The sequence below is a fragment of the Rhamphochromis sp. 'chilingali' genome, assembly GCF_963969265.1.
Source record: "Rhamphochromis sp. 'chilingali' genome assembly, chromosome: 4".
NCBI lineage: Eukaryota > Metazoa > Chordata > Actinopteri > Cichliformes > Cichlidae > Rhamphochromis > Rhamphochromis sp. 'chilingali'.
Genome location: NC_137948.1, coordinates 16,605,209 through 16,627,588, shown reverse-complemented (window position 1 = coordinate 16,627,588; position 22,380 = coordinate 16,605,209). Strand labels below are relative to the sequence as shown.

General features: G+C 40.4%; 1 protein-coding gene across 2 annotated transcripts in view; it reads right to left on the bottom strand.

Annotated features, from left to right (window-relative positions):
- Positions 1–16,515, bottom strand: part of septin9b (septin 9b) — a 70,103-nt gene extending 53,588 nt beyond the window's left edge. The window contains exon 1 of one of the 2 annotated variants that reach the window (XM_080879968.1): positions 16,473–16,515. In XM_080879968.1, the coding sequence (XP_080736094.1) occupies positions 16,473–16,500 (28 nt within the window). In that variant the 5' untranslated portion in view covers positions 16,501–16,515. Of the gene's footprint in view, positions 1–2,235; positions 2,273–16,472 lie in introns of those variants that run through there. The other variant, XM_080879969.1, reaches the window with a different exon arrangement.
- Between the last annotated feature and the right edge of the window lie 5,865 nt (positions 16,516–22,380).

Genomic DNA, 22,380 nt, shown 5'->3' with positions numbered 1-22,380 from the left:
AAATCATCGCTCTTCCACCACTGTGCTTGACAATTGGTATGAGGTGTTTGTGCTGATATGCTATGTTTGGTTTTTACCAAACATGGGGCTGTGCACTGTGGCCAGACATCTCCACTTCTCAGAAGAACACAAGTAGTGTGGTTTGTTCAGTAGCAACTTTCCAAACCCCAAGCTGTGCTTTCCTGATCTTCTTAGTGAAAAGAGGCTTTCTCCTGGGAACCCTTCCAAACAAGTCATACTTGTTCGGTCTTTTTCTAACTGTACTGTCATGAACTTTAACATTTAACATGCTAACTGAGGCCTGCAGAGTCTAAGATGCAGCTTGGACTCTACTGAGCATTGCACAGTCTGAGCTTTGGATGAATTTGCTGGGTCATCACTGTGTTAACAAAACCTGACCAGACTAACTTTGTGTTTAGAGTTTATATAATGCATCATACTAAGACGTGTCGAGACAAGAACTTGATGAAACTTCTTGATCTTAACAAATGTGAGGAGATGTTTATTTGCCTTATTTCCCAAAGGAAGTGTATCAACTTGTCTTTTTAAAACTATCAAAGAGGGCTTTAACCGTCCTATTTAATATCCTTTTTACATCTACTGAATTATTGTCATTTGATTCTAAACAGGCCACAAAATACTGCAATTAATGTAATCGCAACAGTCATGATGGCTATTTCCTTCCAGTTTAAATGCTAACACATAAAGCAACTTGACACATCTCTTATGTCAAGTCGTAGGCTTTGATTTATTTTCCTTTAGTTGTATTTTCAAAGTAATTCTAACAAGTCAATGTGTTCACCATACAGGACAGCCATGGTAGATGACATCTCATGTTGAACATATTACTTCAATCCCAAACAGATGAAGAAAAGGAACAAGATGGTTGTGTTACAAATGCACACAAGAATTATTTTTGCACTTTTAAGCAATCACAGTCTTAGCTCTTACCATTTACAAAACAGAGGCTGAGAGGATCAGCGATGGGTGGTGTAAGGGCTGGGGCAGCTGTCAAGACAACAGGTCCAAACTAAACCATACAGCACAGACGGAAAACCAGGAAACAGCCATGCAAGACTTCCTTAAATAAGAGGAAGTCTTGCATGGACCAGGGTGAAGTCATATCTAACTACAATGCTTTCTTGTTGGCAAAACAATGCTCTGTCACATATCTCGAAAACACCACCCGTGACCGCCTCCCAGTTATTGTGACAGTCTTTACTAAATTCATCAACCTCCATAAGAATCACTTCAGCTGTAAAATATGAATCATCCACAAGGGAAATTTCACAAACTGAGAGAAATGGTGACTACAGTGCAGGAGATAAAATGACACTGCAACAGTGCCATCAAGTGGAAACAAAGATAGGTGTGCCATGTGTGTCTATGCATAATGCCACTCACTGAGCTCAAACACCTGATTTAAAGAGACTGTTGCTCATCTTGATGCCAGGATTTAATTATTTAAAAAAAGCTCAATAAGTCAGATTAGAGATTTAGCAAATCTATACATTTAAAAAGAGTATAGAATAGAAGAGAACTAAGTAGCAGCAGATGCAAGAAAGTTGAAAGAGTTTTCTTTCCAGAGCTAAATCGTATTAGCAGGAATATTAGCTCTGCTTCCTATCCCCCTCAATTTAAAATAAACTGCATGTGCCAGCTAGAACTAATCTGACAACTAGGCTGTGCAGCTTAAAATGCTGTGATGACAGCAAGGAGACTCAGCTCTGTCTATCTACTGATGGGCTGTGTATGTGGATCAACTGTACCCAAAGCTGGTAGCTTCAGTTCAGCAGCAACTGGAAGATTTCTCTTTCTGGGAAGTCATATTTGACAGCTCATCACATGAGATTTACTCACTGGCTCTTTGTGTGCGAGAGCTGATAGAAATAGTCTGAGCACTTTACAGCCTACTGTACCTGTGGCTGTGCGTTCAATCAATGATAAACAAAGAAGAAAAGTTGAAGGTTTGTAGCTCATGCAACATCTATGAGACGTAGATCAGAAGGTTAAAGTTGACCTGTAGACGGACGCGCACACACAAACACACACAGACACACACAGACACACAAACACACACAGACACAGGGCAGCGGCTCCCACCGCAACAGATCAAGCAATGCAAACGCAAGTGGGGTGGCTATAGCTGAATGCTGCCGTACTGCTAAGAAGCTGCTTCCATCTGAAGTCTAACCAAAAGAAAAGAAGCTACGCTGAACAAAACGTTGAACTTACCAGCTATTCTGTCTCGCTCCATAACTCAATGGCTACCTCAGATAGCCACATGCAACCCTCTCGCTTTTCTCTCCTCTCTTTCCTTCCCTCTCTTTTTTCTGCTTGAAGACTTCCCCTTTCTCCTGACTTAGTCACCCTGTCCCCCTCTTCCAACCCTCCCTCTCTCCTCCCTCCTCTTCCTCCCTCCGTCTCCCTTGCTCTTACTTCCTCCAAGTTTTAATGTCTTCAGTCTGTCAGAATAACAAGTGAACAGAACAGACAACCACAGCCATGTGCGAGTCATATGGAGTCCCTCTTTCTTGCTTTCTTTTCTTTCTCTCTTTCTTGATTTTCTCTCCTACACACATATTTCACAGACTTTTATCATAAGCGGACACTTTTTCACTGTCGCCTTTTTTCTCCCTCCACTTTTCTTTTTCCAGTGTTTTATATTATCCCCATGATACCGAAATGAGTCCTCCTTTCTCTTTATCTCGCCTGCTCCCGTGACACTGAGGCTGTATTATCTCTTTCAAATAGAACTTCAGCCCACTTGGCCATAGGTCCTCATGTGAAAATAAACTCGCTTATTTCAAGAGAAATACTCTTAACAGTCCACAAGGACTCCCTGAACTACTCCAAGAACACACACTACATGTTTCCATGTCATCATTGCTATACTAATTATGCTATCAGGATATACAAACCCTACATTCACCAAGGCCAACATTTCAAACCACAGATGAGTCTCTAAGTGGATTAAAGAGATTTCTCATCCAACCTAATCTAAAAACACTTCAGTCCTGGCACTCATGAATGAGGAGCCTCTCAATGAGGCTTCTTTGCAACTTGCTAATAATCGTCATTACAAGATCTCCACCAACAAGCTTGTTGACCTCTGTGTCTGTGTCTTTCAGCTCAGCATTTAGGAAATGACAACATTTTTCACAGTCTGAAAGCATAATTGTTCTGTGAAACCAAAACCAGATTTAGCAGCAGAAATCACTGGTGCTCCAGAGCAGCATGCACACATACTTCACACATCATGCCTGACCCTCTGCTTGCTGCTCAACAAGGTCAAGGGCCACTTAGGGAGCTGCTCTCTTGGCAAAACAAACTCATACGCATCCATCTTTGTTTTTGTGTCTGGGAAAGAATGAGGAGTAATAGACTAACATGCAACGACTCACTTCCTCTTTCTTAGAAGGAACATCCCTTCTTTAAATTGCAAAGCTAACGTCAGCAGAAAGCATAAACCTAAAACAGTCTTTGTATCACCCACAAAAAAATACATGAAAACAAGCGGATAGACAACATCTCTCTTTATTCAGACCTTGGACAAAGTGGTCAAATAACCTGTAAGGATTACTGTCCAAAAGTCTTGAGCCGCTCTTCTTCTCTTTATATTTTGTTAGGAAAATGGGAAATACGTGCAGCGATTTACTGAAACATGTGCAAACATAATGGAAAGTATGCAAGGCAAAGAGAGAGTTTATACAATTGTAATGAGCTTGAAATTCAATATTTGGTATGACCACCTCCATTCTTCAAACACAGCCTGAACTCTCTTAGACAGGATTTGTTGTAATTTCTTTAAACAGTCTCAAGGAATAGTTCTTCGGGCTTCTTGAAGGGCATTCAGAGCTCTTCTTTGGATGTTGGCTGCCTTTTGCTCTGTACTTTGTCAAGATGATCGTACACTGCCACGACGATGTTGAGCTCTTGGGTCTTGGAACACAAGTTCACGACTGAAAGAGTTCCATTGTGTGTTTTTCTATTCAGGTATGTATTCACTGCATTGGCAGTGAGTTTGGGATCACTGTAATGCTAACAAATGAAGCTGCTTTCAGTCCCAAGCTTTCCTGATGGTACTGCATGGTAGATCCAAATGTTTTCAGTCCATCAATTTTGACAAGATCTCAACGCAGAACCCAAACCATGACAGAGCCTTCACCATGTTTACTTCTGGACAGTCACCCTCATTTCTGATGAGTCAGATATATTTCTCAGGTCCTGCCAGGTCATTACAACAAATATAACAAATAACAATATAGCAAGAAACAAAAGAAGTACAGTGACAATCAGTATAGTAAGAAAGTGCCTAAAGATGTAATTAAAATGGGTTATGCATAAATATAACACCGGTTCATCTCTTGAGTTAGATGCCTTTTTATGCTTAGATGATTTTTAGGTGAGCGTTAAGTGGCTGAACTAACAAAACACATTAAAATGGTCAAAGAATGGACTGAAAGTGAGTGAAAAAGCAGCCAATGTCCAAAGAAAAACATTCATAAAACCTTGAGAATTATTGCAGAAGACAACTTTTAAAAAAATTACAGCCAGGTCTGGCTCCTTTTGTCTGGCGCCGTTGCACAGTACTGTATTTCCTGTAATGATGAGAAGATTCTATTTGGAGTGCACTTTTACCAGAGCACTTTCATCTTCAGTCTTTTGTAACCAAATGTTTGTTTTGCTTTGTCTGTGTTTCAAATTTCAGGGCTAGTAAGGGAAAGATTATTCCCATTATTTCACATTTTTCAACACGCTTTTCCACATGAAATGAACACAAATGGTAGAGGGGTGGATCATCCTGACTAAAACAGGAAGCGCCACTAACATACAAAAAAATACACAGCTTCCACTCTTCTGTAGTCCCGGGGGCCATCATTTGACATCTGCAAAAGGGAAGTGAGGAGAAGCAGAGCAGAAGAAACAGATTAGGGATATTCAAGTGTAGGTGCGATGTGAGGATTTAAGTAGCTTTAGCTCCAGGGAGGCTCTGTGGCTAATTGCAATAATTAGAGTTTTAATAATACCTAGAATAAAAACAATCATTTTATATATCATTAACAAGGTTAATAAAACAAAATAACTATTTTAAAAATAAAAACACATGGATTATAGCGCACAAAGGGCTTTAAATACAAACACCTGACCGAAGATTCTGGTAAAATCTTATGTCTCATAAGTTGGTTGTAATTAAGATTTCCATTTATATTTCTAAACATCCATATGCATTTATAAATTGCAATGTTTTTACCTTGGAAAGTCTGCCTCAGATCAGCCATTTTTTCAAGGGCTGAGAACAATTACCGCAGCTCTGAATTCCACCCGTCTGGTGAGTTTAGATGATGATAAAATTCTGATGGAGGAGACCTTTTAAACCCCAAATCGGAATAAAAACACAGACAAATTGTGAGTGAGCGTCCTGGCGTTGAATCCATATGGCAAGCAGGAAGTCGATGTTGTGACAAAAGTGTGCGTTTAAAAATAGAGATATGTCTGTTTTGGCCACTGGCTCTTTCTGCCCCACGATGATTTTCCAGACTTACAAAGCTGCAGTTAATCACAAGGTCAGAACCCCCCCCCCCGCGCCGCCCCACACACACACACACACACACCAAACACACAACATGTGCTTGTGCATTTGTTGACTCACTCACATATAACACAACAGAAATGTAGTTTTTGATGCTGCAAAATGTGTTAAAATGCCACGTTTGACATTAAGAGCTACTTTTGTTTTCTTTTATTTTTGGATGGAGACAAGTTATGCTCCAGAATCATGTTTCTTGCACTCTCTCCCTGTTATATATGTCTCACTCTTCTTCTCTGATTTGTGTGTGCAGGTATCTATTAGTACACAGGAATGTGCACATTTACATGGAAACATCCTTTAAATGGCGCCGATGATGTGGATGCAGGAGCTAGGGTTAGTAAAGATTATTATAACTTAAGGATAAATAGACATTCCATGACTTAGTTTACTTATTTAATATGAAAGTGAAAACAAAGATAAAAAAAAACCCAAAATAACATTTTAGATATTTTATCATTTTATTTATGAGTTTAATTACCATTTCTTTTCCTAATTATCTCACATAACCTAGTTTGGGGAAGTGTTGCTGGAAGATTACTCGCAGCAGTGCTTTGGATCTTTATTTAAAGTGACACTGACCTTTCAGCTTTATTTATTTAAATGTTCTTTTTCTGCTTGAATGTAAATTACAAGTTTAAAGAGGGACATTATTAGCTTCAAACAGCTCATAAAAAGGGGTTTAACTGTGTTAGTTTTGAGAGAATTCATGTTCCCAGTGAATAAACATGACATTTATGGCCTCGTTTCTCTTGCATATGCCTTCTGTTTAACTATACATAGTAAACTGGCCTTGGTCCTAGAAAGAATCTCTTTTGTATAGCAAAACCCAAACATTTTAGATGTATGTGACAGACCAAAAGACTTTATTTTGGGTGCTGCAAAACAAAATTTGTGCGTAGTTTATGGGAAATTTGTTTCTTTGAGCTTGTAAAAGACATAAATCAGACAGTTTGGGAGACAGACAGAGGCCTCCCTCATTCATACCTTTCAACACCTCTCCATCACCTGCTGGAGAGATAACCTCCTATCACACACACACACACACACACACACACACACACACACACACACACACACACACACACACACACACACACACACACACACACACAATCAGCCTCTATTATCTGTATGTGCCTCTGTTATGAATTTAAGTCATTTCATTGACATAAATACACAAACACTATATTCAGCATGTAGCCTACAATTTCACCCAATAAGGCAGATGGTCATGAGACAGAAAGGCACGTGCGCTCGTTCACTCATGTGCGACAAGCTCAACCCCCACCCACCCTGTCCAGATGAACGCAAGGTTATCACACATTGACTAAGAGTGGATGGAGAGCCTTGGGGTGCACATTAATGTAAGCCGTCACTGCATAGCCCGACCTATGGGCAAAACGTGACTCAAACATGCTAAATTTAGTTATATAACAGTCGGGCAAAAAAGCTCACCAGCATGTAAGCCAACACTAAAGGGATGCCTGCAGGGCAGCGGTGCACAATGAAGGAGAAAGAAACAGCGAGTAGAAGATAAAAGATGAAATGAGAAGAGGAGGAGCGAGCATGGGAAGCGGTGAAAGAGGCAAATTGAGGGGAAAGAGAGGAGAAAAGGTGAGAGCTGAAAGCTTCTTGTGTCTTCAGGAGTGAAAAACACCTTTTAGATGGATCTACACTCAGACTGCACACTCTACAGACAAAACTAAACTTGGCAAATTAAAACTGATTTGTAGTTGAGTGTTTATTTTCAGGTAGTTATACAGCCGCTGCAATGCAAGAGTTGTAAAAAGAAAATCTACAAACATTGTGCTTTCATGGGAAGATATTTTTACTGGGAGATGGGGGAGAACAGTTTAAAATGAAATGAATGATGGTTGGATTTCATTTGGCTGCTTGACTTTCAGGGTCTTGGCATTGTGCGCGGTTGGTCAGTGTAACAATGGCATGGTTAACAGGGACAGAACAAGAAAGCCATTATGAATGTTCCTGCTGACACTTGTGCTACAAACTAAAGTGAATTATTACCTTTAGATGTCACATATTTACTTTACATGTGATGATTATTAAAAGGCCAAATTATCCTATTTACATTGTTAATTTACTTGTGAGAGTGATGATGTTCGCACGGACGAGCCTTCCAGGGGAGATTGGCTTCTGATTGGCTAACTGAGTCTGTCTTGAACTTGTTTGGTGTCTTTAGAGTCATGTAGGAGAAAACAAACTCAGCCCACAATAACCAGTCATCATGTTTGTGATCTTCATGTGACCATGAATTCTGCTACATTTAAGAGAAAGTGCACTTTAGCCAGAGCAAACTTTATAAGTATGGATTCCAGGTTAAAGAAATAAATCTCTGCTGTTACACCTCATTTACACGTAAGAATAAATCTGGCTTCAAGTAAACAGACAAGCACCTGTCAAAACACAGGCAGACATACAGAAACACATTGCAATTTATGCTGCGCATTCACGCTGCAGTGCAAACACATATATTCATATGTAATAACAGAGACAGTGACATGCCTAACTGCACACACATACACACACACACGTGCACAGCTCGCTCAAATCCTCTCTTTTCTCCAAATGTTCAGTATTCAAGAATCCCATCTGCACTCAGGAGATGGTGGAGAGCTAAAAAAAACAGTAATAACAAAAAGTGATGTGGTGCTGTTAGCCACAGTCTGATGACCTCACCACAGAGCTACGCAGCACTCATCTTCCCCCTGCTGCATGTGCACCACACACATACACAGTGAGACACACACACAGAGAGAGAGAAAGGCACTGTCCTCCTCATTTACGTCCCCTGCTGCTTCTGCTGCTCCAGCCTACACACACAACCTGGGGCATGTACAGGGAAGACACAACACTTCACATCACTCATCTACACTAGCCAAATTTAGAACTGGGCCCATGTGCTCACACAAACCTCGGGAAATGCATTTTTGTAAACAGAAAAGAACTCCGACGCTACAGTACTGAACTAAAAATAACAATCCACCTTCTAAGTCACTAAATCACAAAAAGCCCAGGAGCTATTCAGACACTTTTAGACCGTGAGAGCTCATCGTTACAGCAATCTGGGAATTAGAAAAAGAAAGAACGAGAGAAGATCTTATCCCAGGTTTTTAGATCGTAGACTCCCGGCCAACTTATAAGAAATCAGCCACGAGAAACTGTAAACCACCTTTTTAAAACATGCAAGTCACAATGTTTAGAGCTCCTGTGGGTAAAGAACAAAATTTGAGTTTATTTTGTGGTAATAATCCAATCATGATGGAGTCGTTACATGTTTTTATGCATGCTTTTCATCATATTAAAAAAACGCAAGAAGAATAAACAGGTCATAATTGACTTGGATGTAAATTAATTTAACACAACAAATATGACCTAAAGTGATAAAAACAAATAAATCTCAGATGTGTTACTGATATGAGAACCACTATGGCTAGCCACATGGCCTGCACTCTTGTGAGTGTGCACAGCTCTGTGTGTTAAATTGGGAGTTTAAGATGGTTCCGCTTTTTCAACAAGCTCCCACTGCTCATTGTGCGAACGACACAATCACAGAATGAACAGCAATGGAAACTATAGAAACAACACAAGAACAAACAGAAGAGAAACGGTGCAGTTCCCGATCTAATGACGATGCCGTAAGTCAGCAAAGTCGCTATTAATCATGTCGTATTGCTAAGTATTTCCTGTTATTTAAACCGCAACCCTCTGTATTGGTGAGATTATAGGAAGGAAAAGGCAACAGATTGACCTGAAAAGTGTTTGTAGATGCATTAGAGGCCACTGAAGGCAACAAAGTGGAACAGCCGTGGCATAAACCACTCACCGCCTGGAAGTAAGAGCAGCTTGCAGTCACACCAGCGGCACAGTGAGGCTGTGATTAAATATAGCAGTGCTGCAGGTATAATGTCTACCATGATCACCAGCTTACTGAAGCATGTTAGCGTGTTTATGAACCTGAACAGAACTTGTGGTGACGCTAAATACAAGTTCAAGGGGGTTCCAAGATTTAGTGGGATTCATCCCTTGAGTATCTCCGAGGTCTGTAAATAATTTCAAAGCAAGCCATCCAATATCTCAAGACAGTTAAGGCTCCGCCCGAGAAGATGTTTCACAGCTCATAATATTAGCAGTACAAAACACATAGCTGAAGTAATTACTGATGCTGACTCAGCAGCTGGTACATCCTTGTTGAGATGCACTCAAGCAATCCTCTGTGAGAACCAGAAAGTGAACCAATCCATGACACACACTTACGCAGAGTGAAACACGCTCACACAGTCCATCCAGCCAAATCCAGTTCACAGGAAAGCCCATTCCTTTAAGCTATAACTCACACAGGCTCCTCTCTCCCAGTTCTCTGACAATTTAAATCCCATTCTCAGGTCATTTGGACTGTCGGAGGCTGTAAAAGTGCTAGTAGTGCAGTCTGCATGTCTGTCCATCCCAGCATGGTTGTGGTAACACTGCTGGCTATTTCCTATTCACCATAAGGTAATCATTAGATGTGATAGTGGGCTGGCAGCAGTCTGCATAAAATGGGATATCCTAAAAGTTCTTGATCCCTTGCAGGAAATAAGGCGTCTGTTGCAGCAACTGATAAATATTTGGACACTAAGTAGATGCTGCAGACAGTAGCCGAAGCCGCTGTGCATCGTTATTAACCGTGCAGGACTTCTTGTTTTCTAAAAAGCTCATTTTGAGTTCTGATTATCACAGAAGCCAGAATAAAAACAGCCTGAAATACTGACGTCCCAAATCCATATGAGATTTGTTAGGCTCTAACAATAACAGTCTGTCAGCAATGCTACATTTGCTACAGTGTGTAATATACCTCATTGTGCATTATAAACTTACAGTCCACAGTGGTTAACTGCGCATTAGGTAAATGACTAAGGTAAGCTTAGACAGCACGGATGAGAGGAGCAAAGCTATGCGATTTGGCTGATTATCATAAGGCACAGAATCCTGCCACATAAGCCCCAGGCCTCCTGCTTTCACCTCCATCTCTACAAATTAGCCTGAACTGATGGAGGGATAATGCTGGAAAGAAAAAGGAGGGAGAAAGAGAGGAGAGTTCCTGTGGTTCCCTGTGGCTTCAGACCTCTGTAATCAGCATGCCAAGCTCCTGATGTCTAAATCCACAACTCGGATCCAGACAGCACATGCACATACTCATCACACACAGGCAAAGATACACATAGGCACATGCACACAGATGCACACAGAGCGAGTGCCTGACACATGAGCTCTGCGGTGTTCATGTGGAGATTGGCAAAGAAGTACGTCCCAAATAAATGCAAGAAGACAGAGTTTCAATTACATAAGCTGTGTGTTGCACAGATCCGAGGTTAAAGAGAATTCATTAACATTTTTCTGACTTTTCTAAAGAGATGAGAAAAAAAAAAAAGATTAGTGAGATTTTTAACAGACCCCAAGTCATGCTGGATTTTAGAGGCAGATACTGTTACAGTGCGACTTTTGGATAAGAGTGACTTCAGTTATTATTAAATTACTGTGACCCAGATATGAGTGGGCCAAAAAAAAATTCACAAGTGGTCTGCAGTGGGAGAAAGACGTAATGGAGTTGCTGTTTTTAAACACATTTAACAATCTGTGCTGGAATTTCATTTTATTTAAGTACATAATCACAACAGTCACAAATAATACCTATAATTGTAGTAATGGCAGCTACAGTAGCAAGAAGTGATACAAGATCTTCATGAGAATGACGATCTTGAGCAAATTATTATGTTATCATTTTCACATAATAAAGGTAGAATTTATTGTCCATCCGTTTTCCTCAGCTTACCCAATTGAGGGTCAAAGGCTAGCTGGAGCCTATTGTAGCTGTCATAGGGAAAGAAGTGGGGTACACTCTGGACAGGTTGTCAGTGTGTTGCAGGGCAATACAACATTAGACAGACAGTCATTCACAGCTGTGGCATACCATTAATCGGCCACACCAATTAGTTTAATCCAATGGATGCATTTAGACAATGGAAGGAAGCTAAAGTAACTCAATGGAAGCCATGCAGAGAAGCGAAGAAAATACAAACATCACACAGAAAAGCCTCAAATCAAATAAACTCAAGAAGATTAAAAACATAAAAACATGTGTAGGTTACCACGCCATAAAGCAGTGAACGCAACAAAATAAAACAAAAGAATGGGACCTATTGTGTAAGCCTGGGTGAATAAAAAGGTTTTGAGTCTGTTTTTAAATATATATCCACAGTTATAATTGATCTCAGGTCTGTAGGCAGCTTGTTCCAAAGACCAGGACCACAATAAATAAAAGCACCATTAAGCACCGGACTGGACTGTGAGCAGCTGCTTGTTGGCCAACTGCAACTGCATTCTGTTATTCTGCAGCTCAATAAGTGAGCTGACATGATTTCAACTTTATGTTCATGGAAACTGCATCTCAGTTTGATGTAAATAAAGATACTGGCCAAAAATGGATGATTGTAAGTGGTCACTGATCATCCTCCACAACTCATCATTCATGCCTTTCTGTCTTTTTACTTTGTGAAAGGGGTCAGGCTAATATTTTGACACGGATACCTTATATCATTGGAATTTTGTCTGATACCTCAGAGGAAACATTTTCTCACTGTAAAAAAAAATGTCCCTGTAAGACACTAATAATAACCATGTAACGGGACAGTGGATGCCCTCATTATGATCATCCCATGCTTTAACTAATGACATGTGCTTGTAACATCAGGTGTTTCTTTAATGAACATGCAGCAACATTTTTCATGACTGGCTGGCTGCTCATCATGATAAGCAGCAGTGACATGGCCTGTTTTCATCCTTATGTTATTCACGGGGGGTTTTGTTAAGCTGAAACGTCATCGTCCGCCTTCTCTATTTATAGCCAAACTCTGACACAGTGGCAAATGATGTCATACTTGCATGTGTGCGTCTGTGTCCATGCGCGTACACTTAAGCACAAGGGTATATGCAAGGGTATATCAGGTTATTCATCAGCAACTTTATTCAGATGTGACTTACAGATATTAACAGGGACGAAGTGAGATGTAAAACCTCAAGAGACGGAGCAAAATCAAATGACATTTTCTGCAGTAGGTGGGAACGCTTTAGGCTAATATCTGAAGGAAAAAGTCCAGACCTTTCAGTGAGTAAAACCTTGGCTGAGTAACTTCTATCTCAGAGCGCCACTAAGGGATAAAACTGAGCTTTTGTACATGGCAGTCATGAAAGAAGACTGATAAAAGCAGTCAAACGCTAAAGCAGGGGTTTTAAAGTGATAAGGATTATATGAACTGGAAAACTTGGCAGCCTGACTCTAAGGTAGTGAATTAAACAGACGCATACCGATGAATACCAAAGTCTCCAAAGGCGGCCTTATTATCACAGGGAGAAGTAGTGAATGCAGTCCAGGCCAATATGTGACTCAGACTGAAGGGAATCTAGCTTAGCTGTCACTAAAGAGCCATTGTTAGGAAGAAATAAAGAGCTGCATTGACTTCCCTCATCTGCTCTTTCTCTAGGGGACCTACTGGTGTGGTTTAGTGGGAGGCTGCATGATGTGGAATTTAAAGTGTGATGGATTTTTAAAGAAATCAGTTAGACTCAATAGTGCTAACTTCTGAGCAATATCTATAAGCTAAAGGGAGCGAGCAGCTAGCTAGTGGTACAATCACCATAACAGTGGGTAAAGACCGTGATGTTGAAAATCTATTGTTACCATGTGCAAGTGACATGTTTAGATTTCACGCTTTGCTTTTCCAAAGCATGAAATGGACACACATGCAGAAGCTGCATTACCAGCAGGGAGAGATAATATATTTAACACCAAGAGATCGCTAGTGAACAAAAAAGGTAAGAAGTACATTCCAGGGTCTTTCATCGCCAGAAACGATTAGGCCGTGCAGTTAATGTGTATTTAAATGTAAATGTGTTAATAATGTCTGTTTAAAATGCTTTCGCATTATTATTTTTATGTTAACTGTGCTGTTAAAGCTCATTAATCTTTAGATCCAGTCTTAATGTCCAAAATCCAACCTGTTCTCATGGATAGATTGACGTTCCCCATTCTTTATCAATAGTTTTAGGTTGCTGACAAATAAAAAACAAAACGTTATATTAATAACTGTTTGTCTGTACTGACTTAATAGAGGCCAATTATATTTACAGAAAGGTATTCTGATCAATGACAGTACTTCTGTCTTAAATTGTATTATGTACAAAATTTTTAAGGAAAATAACATTTTAACATGACAGTTACATTTAATAAACATTTGCTAAACGTCTGACTGCTGGTATACAAATACTCACATGAGAAGTATAGCATGTACTAACAAAAATCAGCTCACTCTACTGTATATTGTAGTGAGTGGGCCATGCCTCCCACTACATGTAATCCAGCAGGCTAAATCCTGGCCATCATCGGGCTGGTGCACTGCAGAGAAGTTGACTCATTAATAATTTGCCATTTCCTTATAATATAAGAAAAGGTAGGACTGTGTACTCAAAATAAAGCTGTGCCCATTGCAGTGTCCTTTGATATATCAACTTCAAAGCACTGCAGTAGAGATTTTGAGAGACAAAACAAAATTCCTATAAAAACATGTGTGCAATGTGAAATTAATTATCAGCTGCACATTTTTCAGTGTCCTGTATTTCGTCCACAAGTCGACATCTCCTGCTTCATTGCATTTTTCTGTGAAATCTTCTATTCAAGTCGAGCAAATACACACAACCAGCCCTCAGCAAAAATCCACCATTAAAAAAAAAGTCCACTCAAGCTTAGGCTGTTTTCAAAAAGCATGACAATATATATCACAGCTGACTGGGATCTCTCATGCATAGGAAGAGCAAGAGAAAAAAGACAACAGTGCTTCTTTGACTCCGCTGGATCTCACTGTTCATTGAGGTTTACATTACATGAAACTACAGAACAACATGTGCACCTCCAGTTCAACAAGCCCAACAGACTGTTAGTCTTACCGGACTTTAATAAATCAGAACAACATAACATAATCTTATATGTGACCTGACCAGGAACAACACAACGGTCCCACTTAAGAGTATAAAATTCAGCATCAGGTACCAGGAAAATGAGAGAACCTTCCGACACTTCCCAAAAGTTGCTCTTTCTGAAAGCATTGGCATTTTTCAGGCATATTCAGTGGGACTTTTTAACCTTAGCTTTGAAGGTATGTTTAAAGTAATTACGAAAAATGAAAGATTTTACACATCAATGGTCTGTTATCTTAGGCTGTTTGAACTAATGCACCAGATCATAGCTACACTCCAGAATACATCCGCACAACTTCACACATCTGCACTCCCAGTAATGTTACACTTCAACTAAAACTTTGCAAAAAAGATATGCAAAATGAGAAAGACCAAAAAACTTCCCGTTAAAGCATATTTATTAGGGGAAATGCATTTTCAATACTACTAATTGGGTTCTCTCTCAGTTCAGCCATGAATGCTCTAGCCTGGGAGAAAATCTGACACCTTAAGGTCATGATGCTGCGTGAAAAAAAACGCTGGAGTTACAAGCTTTGAGCTAAAAAGGGGTGAGTGCGGCTGCCAGGTCTTATGGGTTTTCTTTCTTCTGGAGGGAGAGCAGACTAGACACTCTAATGATCAAAGTGTACAGAGACCTTTGAGAGAAAATGTTTGCGTTATTCACTCAGCAGTGATAATCCTCCTAGGCTGCTTTCTCTGGTAAGTGTTTGAAAAAACACTGGACACTGTTTATTTCTGCCCGCCTCTTCAGTAGTCTCACCATATACTAAGCTAGTGGAACCACAAGCTGTTAAATATAACACAGTCACAGTAATCACTGAATGTGATTGTATAGTAATACTGTGTCAGTGCAGGTGTAGCCATGAATAGATCCATATGCACTTTTCCCACAACTTTATTCCCTAAACAGTCAAGCACTAATTTATTATTGAGCCCTGTGAAGTTGGAAGACTCCTCAATGCATTTCTTTCCTTATCAATGTAAACACATAGACAGAAATAAAGTTCTGGCTATTGTTTTATTTCAGTTTTCTTATTTTCAGAGCCTGAAGCGTTAAGTGTCCAAGCACTTACAGTGTGGACCTTGTCTCCTGTTTTCAACACAAGCCCCAACAGCATCAGCTTGTGCCACATATTTTCGTGTTTAATCTAGAGCATGTTATTTCCCCCCCCCAGAGCCCATCCTGAGTTCCCAATGTTAAAGGAGAGTGAACACACAGATGGGGCTTGAGCAAGGCCAGAGACATGTTGTATAACACGCACACACTATGTTGTGCCATGCACTTACAAGGCAGGGTCCCACATATAGGCTACACAAAACCATTTAGTCTGACATCATGCGCAAGCAAACGTCAGAAATGATTGTTAACGCAGACACACAGACAGCAGCGAGTCCAGGAAGGCAGCTCAGCCTGAAGGGTCCATTCCATCCATTCAGAAGGTCAGACTGGGAAGGACAGATGATGCACATCAGACTGTAAAGGCCAGGAGACCCTGAGGTGCTCCCGTGAGTGCTGCTACCTCAGCCACAAAACAGATTGGACCAGAACAACAGATGTGGTAAATCCCAAGTCAGAGTTTAAGTAGTGGAAGAACTATAAAAAAGATAACCTGGATTTATAGAATTTAAGATGTAAGACCTACAAAAAAAGCTACAATTATCTAAGATATATCAGAAATGTACGTTTAAGTACTTGACTGCAGTATTACAATATGCAAAACTTTAAAAGTATATAATAAATCTTTTTTTTCCCAGTCTGTGCCATTAATTACACACAAAAATCACTCTTGTAATTACTTTTTGAAGAGTTTAGTGCACGTGATATTTCAAAGGATGCTTTTTCGTGACTCACCTGTACCCGAATTTTGAGCTTTCTTCATGCTCTGCGTTTCCTGCTGGTGCACTTCAGGTATTCGTCAGTAAAAGCAGAGAAGCTGCAACTGTCGGTCGTCCTTCTCACCACGTCGACCAAAGAAACTGGAGTTGACTTTGTTGCCTCAGTTTCCCCGCACTTGTTCTTGTGCAGAAAGCTGAGTGCGTGACGACACTGTGTGACTGCAGGCAGTGCTGATGCAGATATGCCTCAATGATGTGCACTTTAGTGGGATGTTGAGAATCTCGAGACCGCAAGACCATGTTAAAAGAAACGTGAGCGCACGAGGGGGCGGGTGGAGAGGTCCACTGACGCGCTTTTACGCACGTATCCAAAGAGGAGATAACAGGATCTATCCAGTGTTGGGCAGCTTACCCCAAGGGAAATTTGTTTACTTAGTCACACTGATATAAAATCTATGTGACAAACGCATCAGAGATATAAGGGAGTTCATCCTGAAGCCATTTTCTTTGGCAAAAAACAAATAAGCAACCGGCTTTGCTTCAGTGGTTATTGTCAGGGTGGAAGTTTAGCACCAAGGAAGCTAGTAGGCTGTATCCGTTACAGGCTTATGTGATGCTAAGGAAATATTTCCCACATACTTCCCATTAGAAAGAAGAAAATGAACACATATTTTTCTGACCTACCAAAACTCACATTTTCTCCTTTTTATGTAGAGTTAAACCAGTCTAAATGCAGTCATGTTTAAACGATCACTCAGGAAGACACGATATACATTAACATCAGCCATGAATATGAGAAGTATGTTGAAGTGCTGTGAAATGCTGCTCTCTTGTGGTTGGATGTGTCACAGCTGGTGTTAGGACCACATTGGGAGTTTTGGTTGAACCACATAGTCAAACCCAATAAGCCTAAAAATAATTAAGCGTCTATTACAAGTAAAAGCAATGCGGCCTGAATAATATTCTGAATACAATTTTAAGTAATAAAAGCATTTTATTAATATACAATCCTGCAGTATAATGTTCTACCATGAATCTTGTAAGAATCTGGCAAGAGATTTCCCTAAAACAAATGTACTTTATTCAAAGGTAGGTTAACACAAAACTATAAATCGGTGTGGAGCTCAGGAATGTGTGAGAGAGAGTGTGCGTGTGAGTGTTGCATGCTGTAAAAAGTGTTTAGGCTGTCAGCTAATCAAAACTAGAACTAGAAAAGTACAGTGGGGCAAAAAAGTATTTAGTCAGCCACCGATTGTGCAAGTTCCCCCACTTAAAATGATGACAGAGGTCAGTAATTTGCACCAGAGGTACACTTCAACTGTGAGAGACAGAATGTGAAAAAAAAATCCATGAATCCACATGGTAGGATTTATAAAGAATTTATTCGTAAATCAGGGTGGAAAATAAGTATTTGGTCACCTCAAACAAGGAAAATCTCTGGCTCTCACAGACCTGTAACGGCTTCTGTAAGAAGCTTTTCTGTCCCCCACTCGTTACCTGTATGAATGGCACCCGTTTGAACTCATCATCTGTATAAAAGACACCTGTCCACAGCCTCAAACAGTCAGACTCCAAACTCCGCCATGGCCAAGACCAAAGAGCTTTCGAAGGACACCAGGAAAAGTATTGTAGACCTGCACCAGACTGGGAAGAGTGAATCTACAATAGGCAAGCAGCTTGGTGTGAAAAAAATCAACTGTGGGAGCAATCATCAGAAAATGGAAGACATACAAGACCACTGATAATCTCCCTCGATCTGGGGCTCCACGCAAGATCTCATCCCGTGGGGTCAAAATGATCATGAGAACGGTGAGCAAAGATCCCAGAACCACACGGGGGGACCTGGTGAATGACCTGCAGAGAGCTGGGACCACAATAACAAAGGTCACCATCAGTAACACACTACAACGGCAGGGAATCAAATCCCGCAGTGCCAGACGTGTTCCGCTGCTGAAGCCAGTGCATGTCCAGGCCCGTCTGAAGTTTGCCAGAGAGCACATGGATGATACAGCAGAGGATTGGGAGAATGTCATGTGGTCAGATGAAACCAAAGTAGAACTTTTTGGTATAAACTCAACTCGTCGTGTTTGGAGGAAGAAGAATACTGAGTTGCATCCCAAGAACACCATACCTACTGTGAAGCATGGGGGTGGAAACATCATGCTATGGGGCTGTTTTTCTGCCAAGGGGACAGGACGACTGATCCGTGTTAAGGACAGAATGAATGGGGCCATGTATCGTGAGATTTTGAGCCAAAACCTCCTTCCATCAGTGAGAACTTTGAAGATGAAACGAGGCTGGGTCTTCCAACATGACAATGATCCAAAACACACCGCCCGGGCAACAAAGGAGTGGCTCCGTAAGAAGCATTTGAAAGTCCTGGAGTGGCCTAGCCAGTCTCCAGACCTCAACCCCATAGAAAATCTGTGGCAGGAGTTGAAAGTCCGTGTTGCTCGGCGACAGCCCCAAAACATCACTGCTCTCGAGAAGATCTGCATGGAGGAATGGGCCAAAATACCAGCTACTGTGTGTGCAAACCTGGTAAAGACCTATAGTAAACGTTTGACCTCTGTTATTGCCAACAAAGGTTATGTTACAAAGTATTGAGTTGTATTTTTGTTATTGACCAAATACTTATTTTCCACCCTGATTTACGAATAAATTCTTTACAAATCCTACCATGTGGATTCATGGATTTTTTTTTTCACATTCTGTCTCTCACAGTTGAAGTGTACCTCTGGTGCAAATTACTGACCTCTGTCATCATTTTAGGTGGGGGAACTTGCACAATCGGTGGCTGACTAAATACTTTTTTGCCCCACTGTATATATCAGATGCTGGAAATGAAAGACAGCATGAGCACATGAACAGTTTTTATAGTCTGACAGGCTGAGGTGAACTATGTCAACTGGGGAAACTCCCATGTTAGAAGAATACACGTTGAAGTTGGACAGGAAGGCTCAAGGACACTAGAAAGAGCATCACAAATTTAATTTTTGTGTGGCAACAAAGACAACAAACAGAGATAAAAGAGTGACATATGAAATATTTGAATTAAATAACACTTTTAGAAAAGATGTGAAAGAAATAGATTAGATAGAATTTACATTCCTTTGTTACTGTACAGATGAAATAATCAGAATGATGCTTTATTACACATTAGCCTTCAGAAGTATTTGCCTCATAATCAGTTACAAATAGTTTGATAACCTTGATGCTGTAGCAGTGTAGGTAAAAGATACTGTAGCATAGTATTTTCTATAGGGTTTAAAGTCACTGCGTGTAAAAGTTTCAAAGCTAGATGGGAGTAAATATAGACTGTACCCCAAAATGGTCTGTAAAAATGTCTGCAAAATCAATAAAACAAATAGCACAAACTATATTTTAACTCTGAATAATATCAATACTCAGAATAAATTAAACAAAATATGTGTCAATTAAATATTTTGCAATATTTTATGCTTTTACTCTTGAGTCTCCTCAAAAACGGTGGCACTCTGGGTAGGCTGTCAGTCCACGTTTCACCTCAGCTGTTAATAAGCCAGGTAAGAAACATCTATATCTATTTTCTCTGGAGGAGTCAGTGAAGCTAACTTTGGCTATGTCTTTCCTTAGCCTTTTCTTGGTGAAACATAGGTACAGTGGCTTGCAAAAGTATTCGGCCCCCTTGAACTTTTCCACATTTTGTCACATTACAGCCACAAACATGAATCCATTTTATTGGAATTCCACATGAAAGACCAATACAAGGTGGTGTACACGTGAGAAGTGGAACGACAATCATACATGATTCCAAACATTTTTTTACAAATAAATAACTGAAAAGTGGGGTGCATAATTATTCAGCCCCCTGAGTCAATACTTTGTAGAACCACTTTTTGCTGCAGTTACAGCTGCCAGTCTTTTAGGGTATGTCTCTACCAGCTTTGCACATCTAGAGACTGAAATCTTTGCCCATTCTTCTTTGCAAAACAGCTCCAGCTCAGTCAGATTAGATGGACAGCGTTTGTGAACAGCAGTTTTCAGATCTTGCCACAGATTCTCGATTGGATTTAGATCTGGAATTTGACTGGGTCATTCTAACACATGGATATGTTTTGCTTTAAACCGTTCCATTGTTGCCCTGGCTTTATGTTTAGGGTTGTTGTCCTGCTGGAAGATGAACCTCCGCCCCAGTCTCAAGTCTTTTGCAGACTCCAAGAGGTTTTCTTCCAAGATTGCCCTGTATTTGGCTCCATCCATCTTCCCATCAACTCTGACCAGCTTCCCTGTCCCTGCTGAAGAGAAGCACCCCCAGAGCATGATGCTACCACCACCATATTTGACAGTGGGGATGGTGTGTTCAGAGTGATGTGCAGTGTTAGTTTTCCGCCACATATAGCATTTTGGCCTCATCTGACCAGAGCACCTTCTTCCACATGTTTGCTGGGTCCCCCACATGTTTGTGGCAAACTGCAAACGGGACTTCTTATGGTTTTCTGTTAATAATGGCTTTCGTCTTGCCACTCTTCCATAAAGGCCAACTTTGTGCAGTGCACGACTAATAGTTGTCCTATGGACAGATTCCGCCACCTGAACTGTAGATCTCTGCAGCTCGTCCAGAGTCACCATGGGCCTCTTGGCTACATTTCTGATCAGCGCTCTCCTTGTTCGGCCTGTGAGTTTAGGTGGACGACCTTGTCTTGGTAGGTTTACAGTTGTGCCATACTCCTTCCATTTCTGAATGATTGCTTGAACAGTGCCCCGTGGGATGTTCAAGGCTTGGGAAATCTTTTTGTAGCCTAAGCCTGCTTTAAATTTCTCAGTAACTTTATCCCTGACCTGTCTGGTGTGTTCTTTGGACTTCATGGTGTTGTTGCTCCCAATATTCTCTTAGACAACCTCTGAGGCCGTCACAGAGCAGCTGTATTTGTACTGACATTAGATTACATACAGGTGCACTCTATTTAGTCATTAACACTCATCAGGCAATGTCTATGGGCAACTGACTGCACTCAGACCAAAGGGGGCTGAATAATTACGCACACCCCACTTTGCAGTTATTTATTTGTAAAAAATGTTTGGATTCATGTATGATTTTCGTTCCACTTCTCACGTGTACACCACCTTGTATTGGTCTTTCATGTGGAATTCCAATAAAATTGGTTCATGTTTGTGGCTGTAATGTGACAAAATGTGGAAAAGTTCAAGGGGGCCGAATACTTTTGCAAGCCACTGTATATCTTCTGAAAGTGCAGACATGACTAAAAACTTACCTCCATGGCATGCAACTGTCTACGCGTCCCTTTCTCCTCTGGTTTTGGTGTACTACGTATATGGTTGGTCTTTGGCCACATATATAAAAGCAGAGCAACAATGTCCATCTCAGCTGCAAAACTATACCCATTCCTATCTTTTTTTAATGGACTAATTCTAATTAATCATGAGAATCCATTAATTGGCCGAAGATCTATTTACACACTAAGTGTATATTTTTAAACACAATAGTCTATTTTCTATTAAATAAGCAAAAAAAAGAAAAGAAAAAGAAAAACGATTGTGTGTACCAACTCCTTTATCTATTTGCAGTACTTGTGCTTCATTATTCAAATATAGACCAATACTATACAATGAAATATGACAGTGAAAATAATGCTGATCAATACTAAGAATGATTTGAAATAATTCAAGTGGTTTCGATTAACCAGTGTTTAAAAAATGTAAAAAAAAACCAAAAACAAATTAATGTTTGACATTTTGACCTGTGATTGAAATTACTTCATGAGACTTCAGTGAGCCAACAACATTTGACTGCATTACTAATCAAACTCATAGGGACTTGAGTTTGATTAGTGCCCTGAGACAGGGGAGAGGTCACTCTTGGTCATGACTTCGTAAACGTCATTGGATTCTTGCATCGAACGTCTTGGTCTTATGTTGTCACT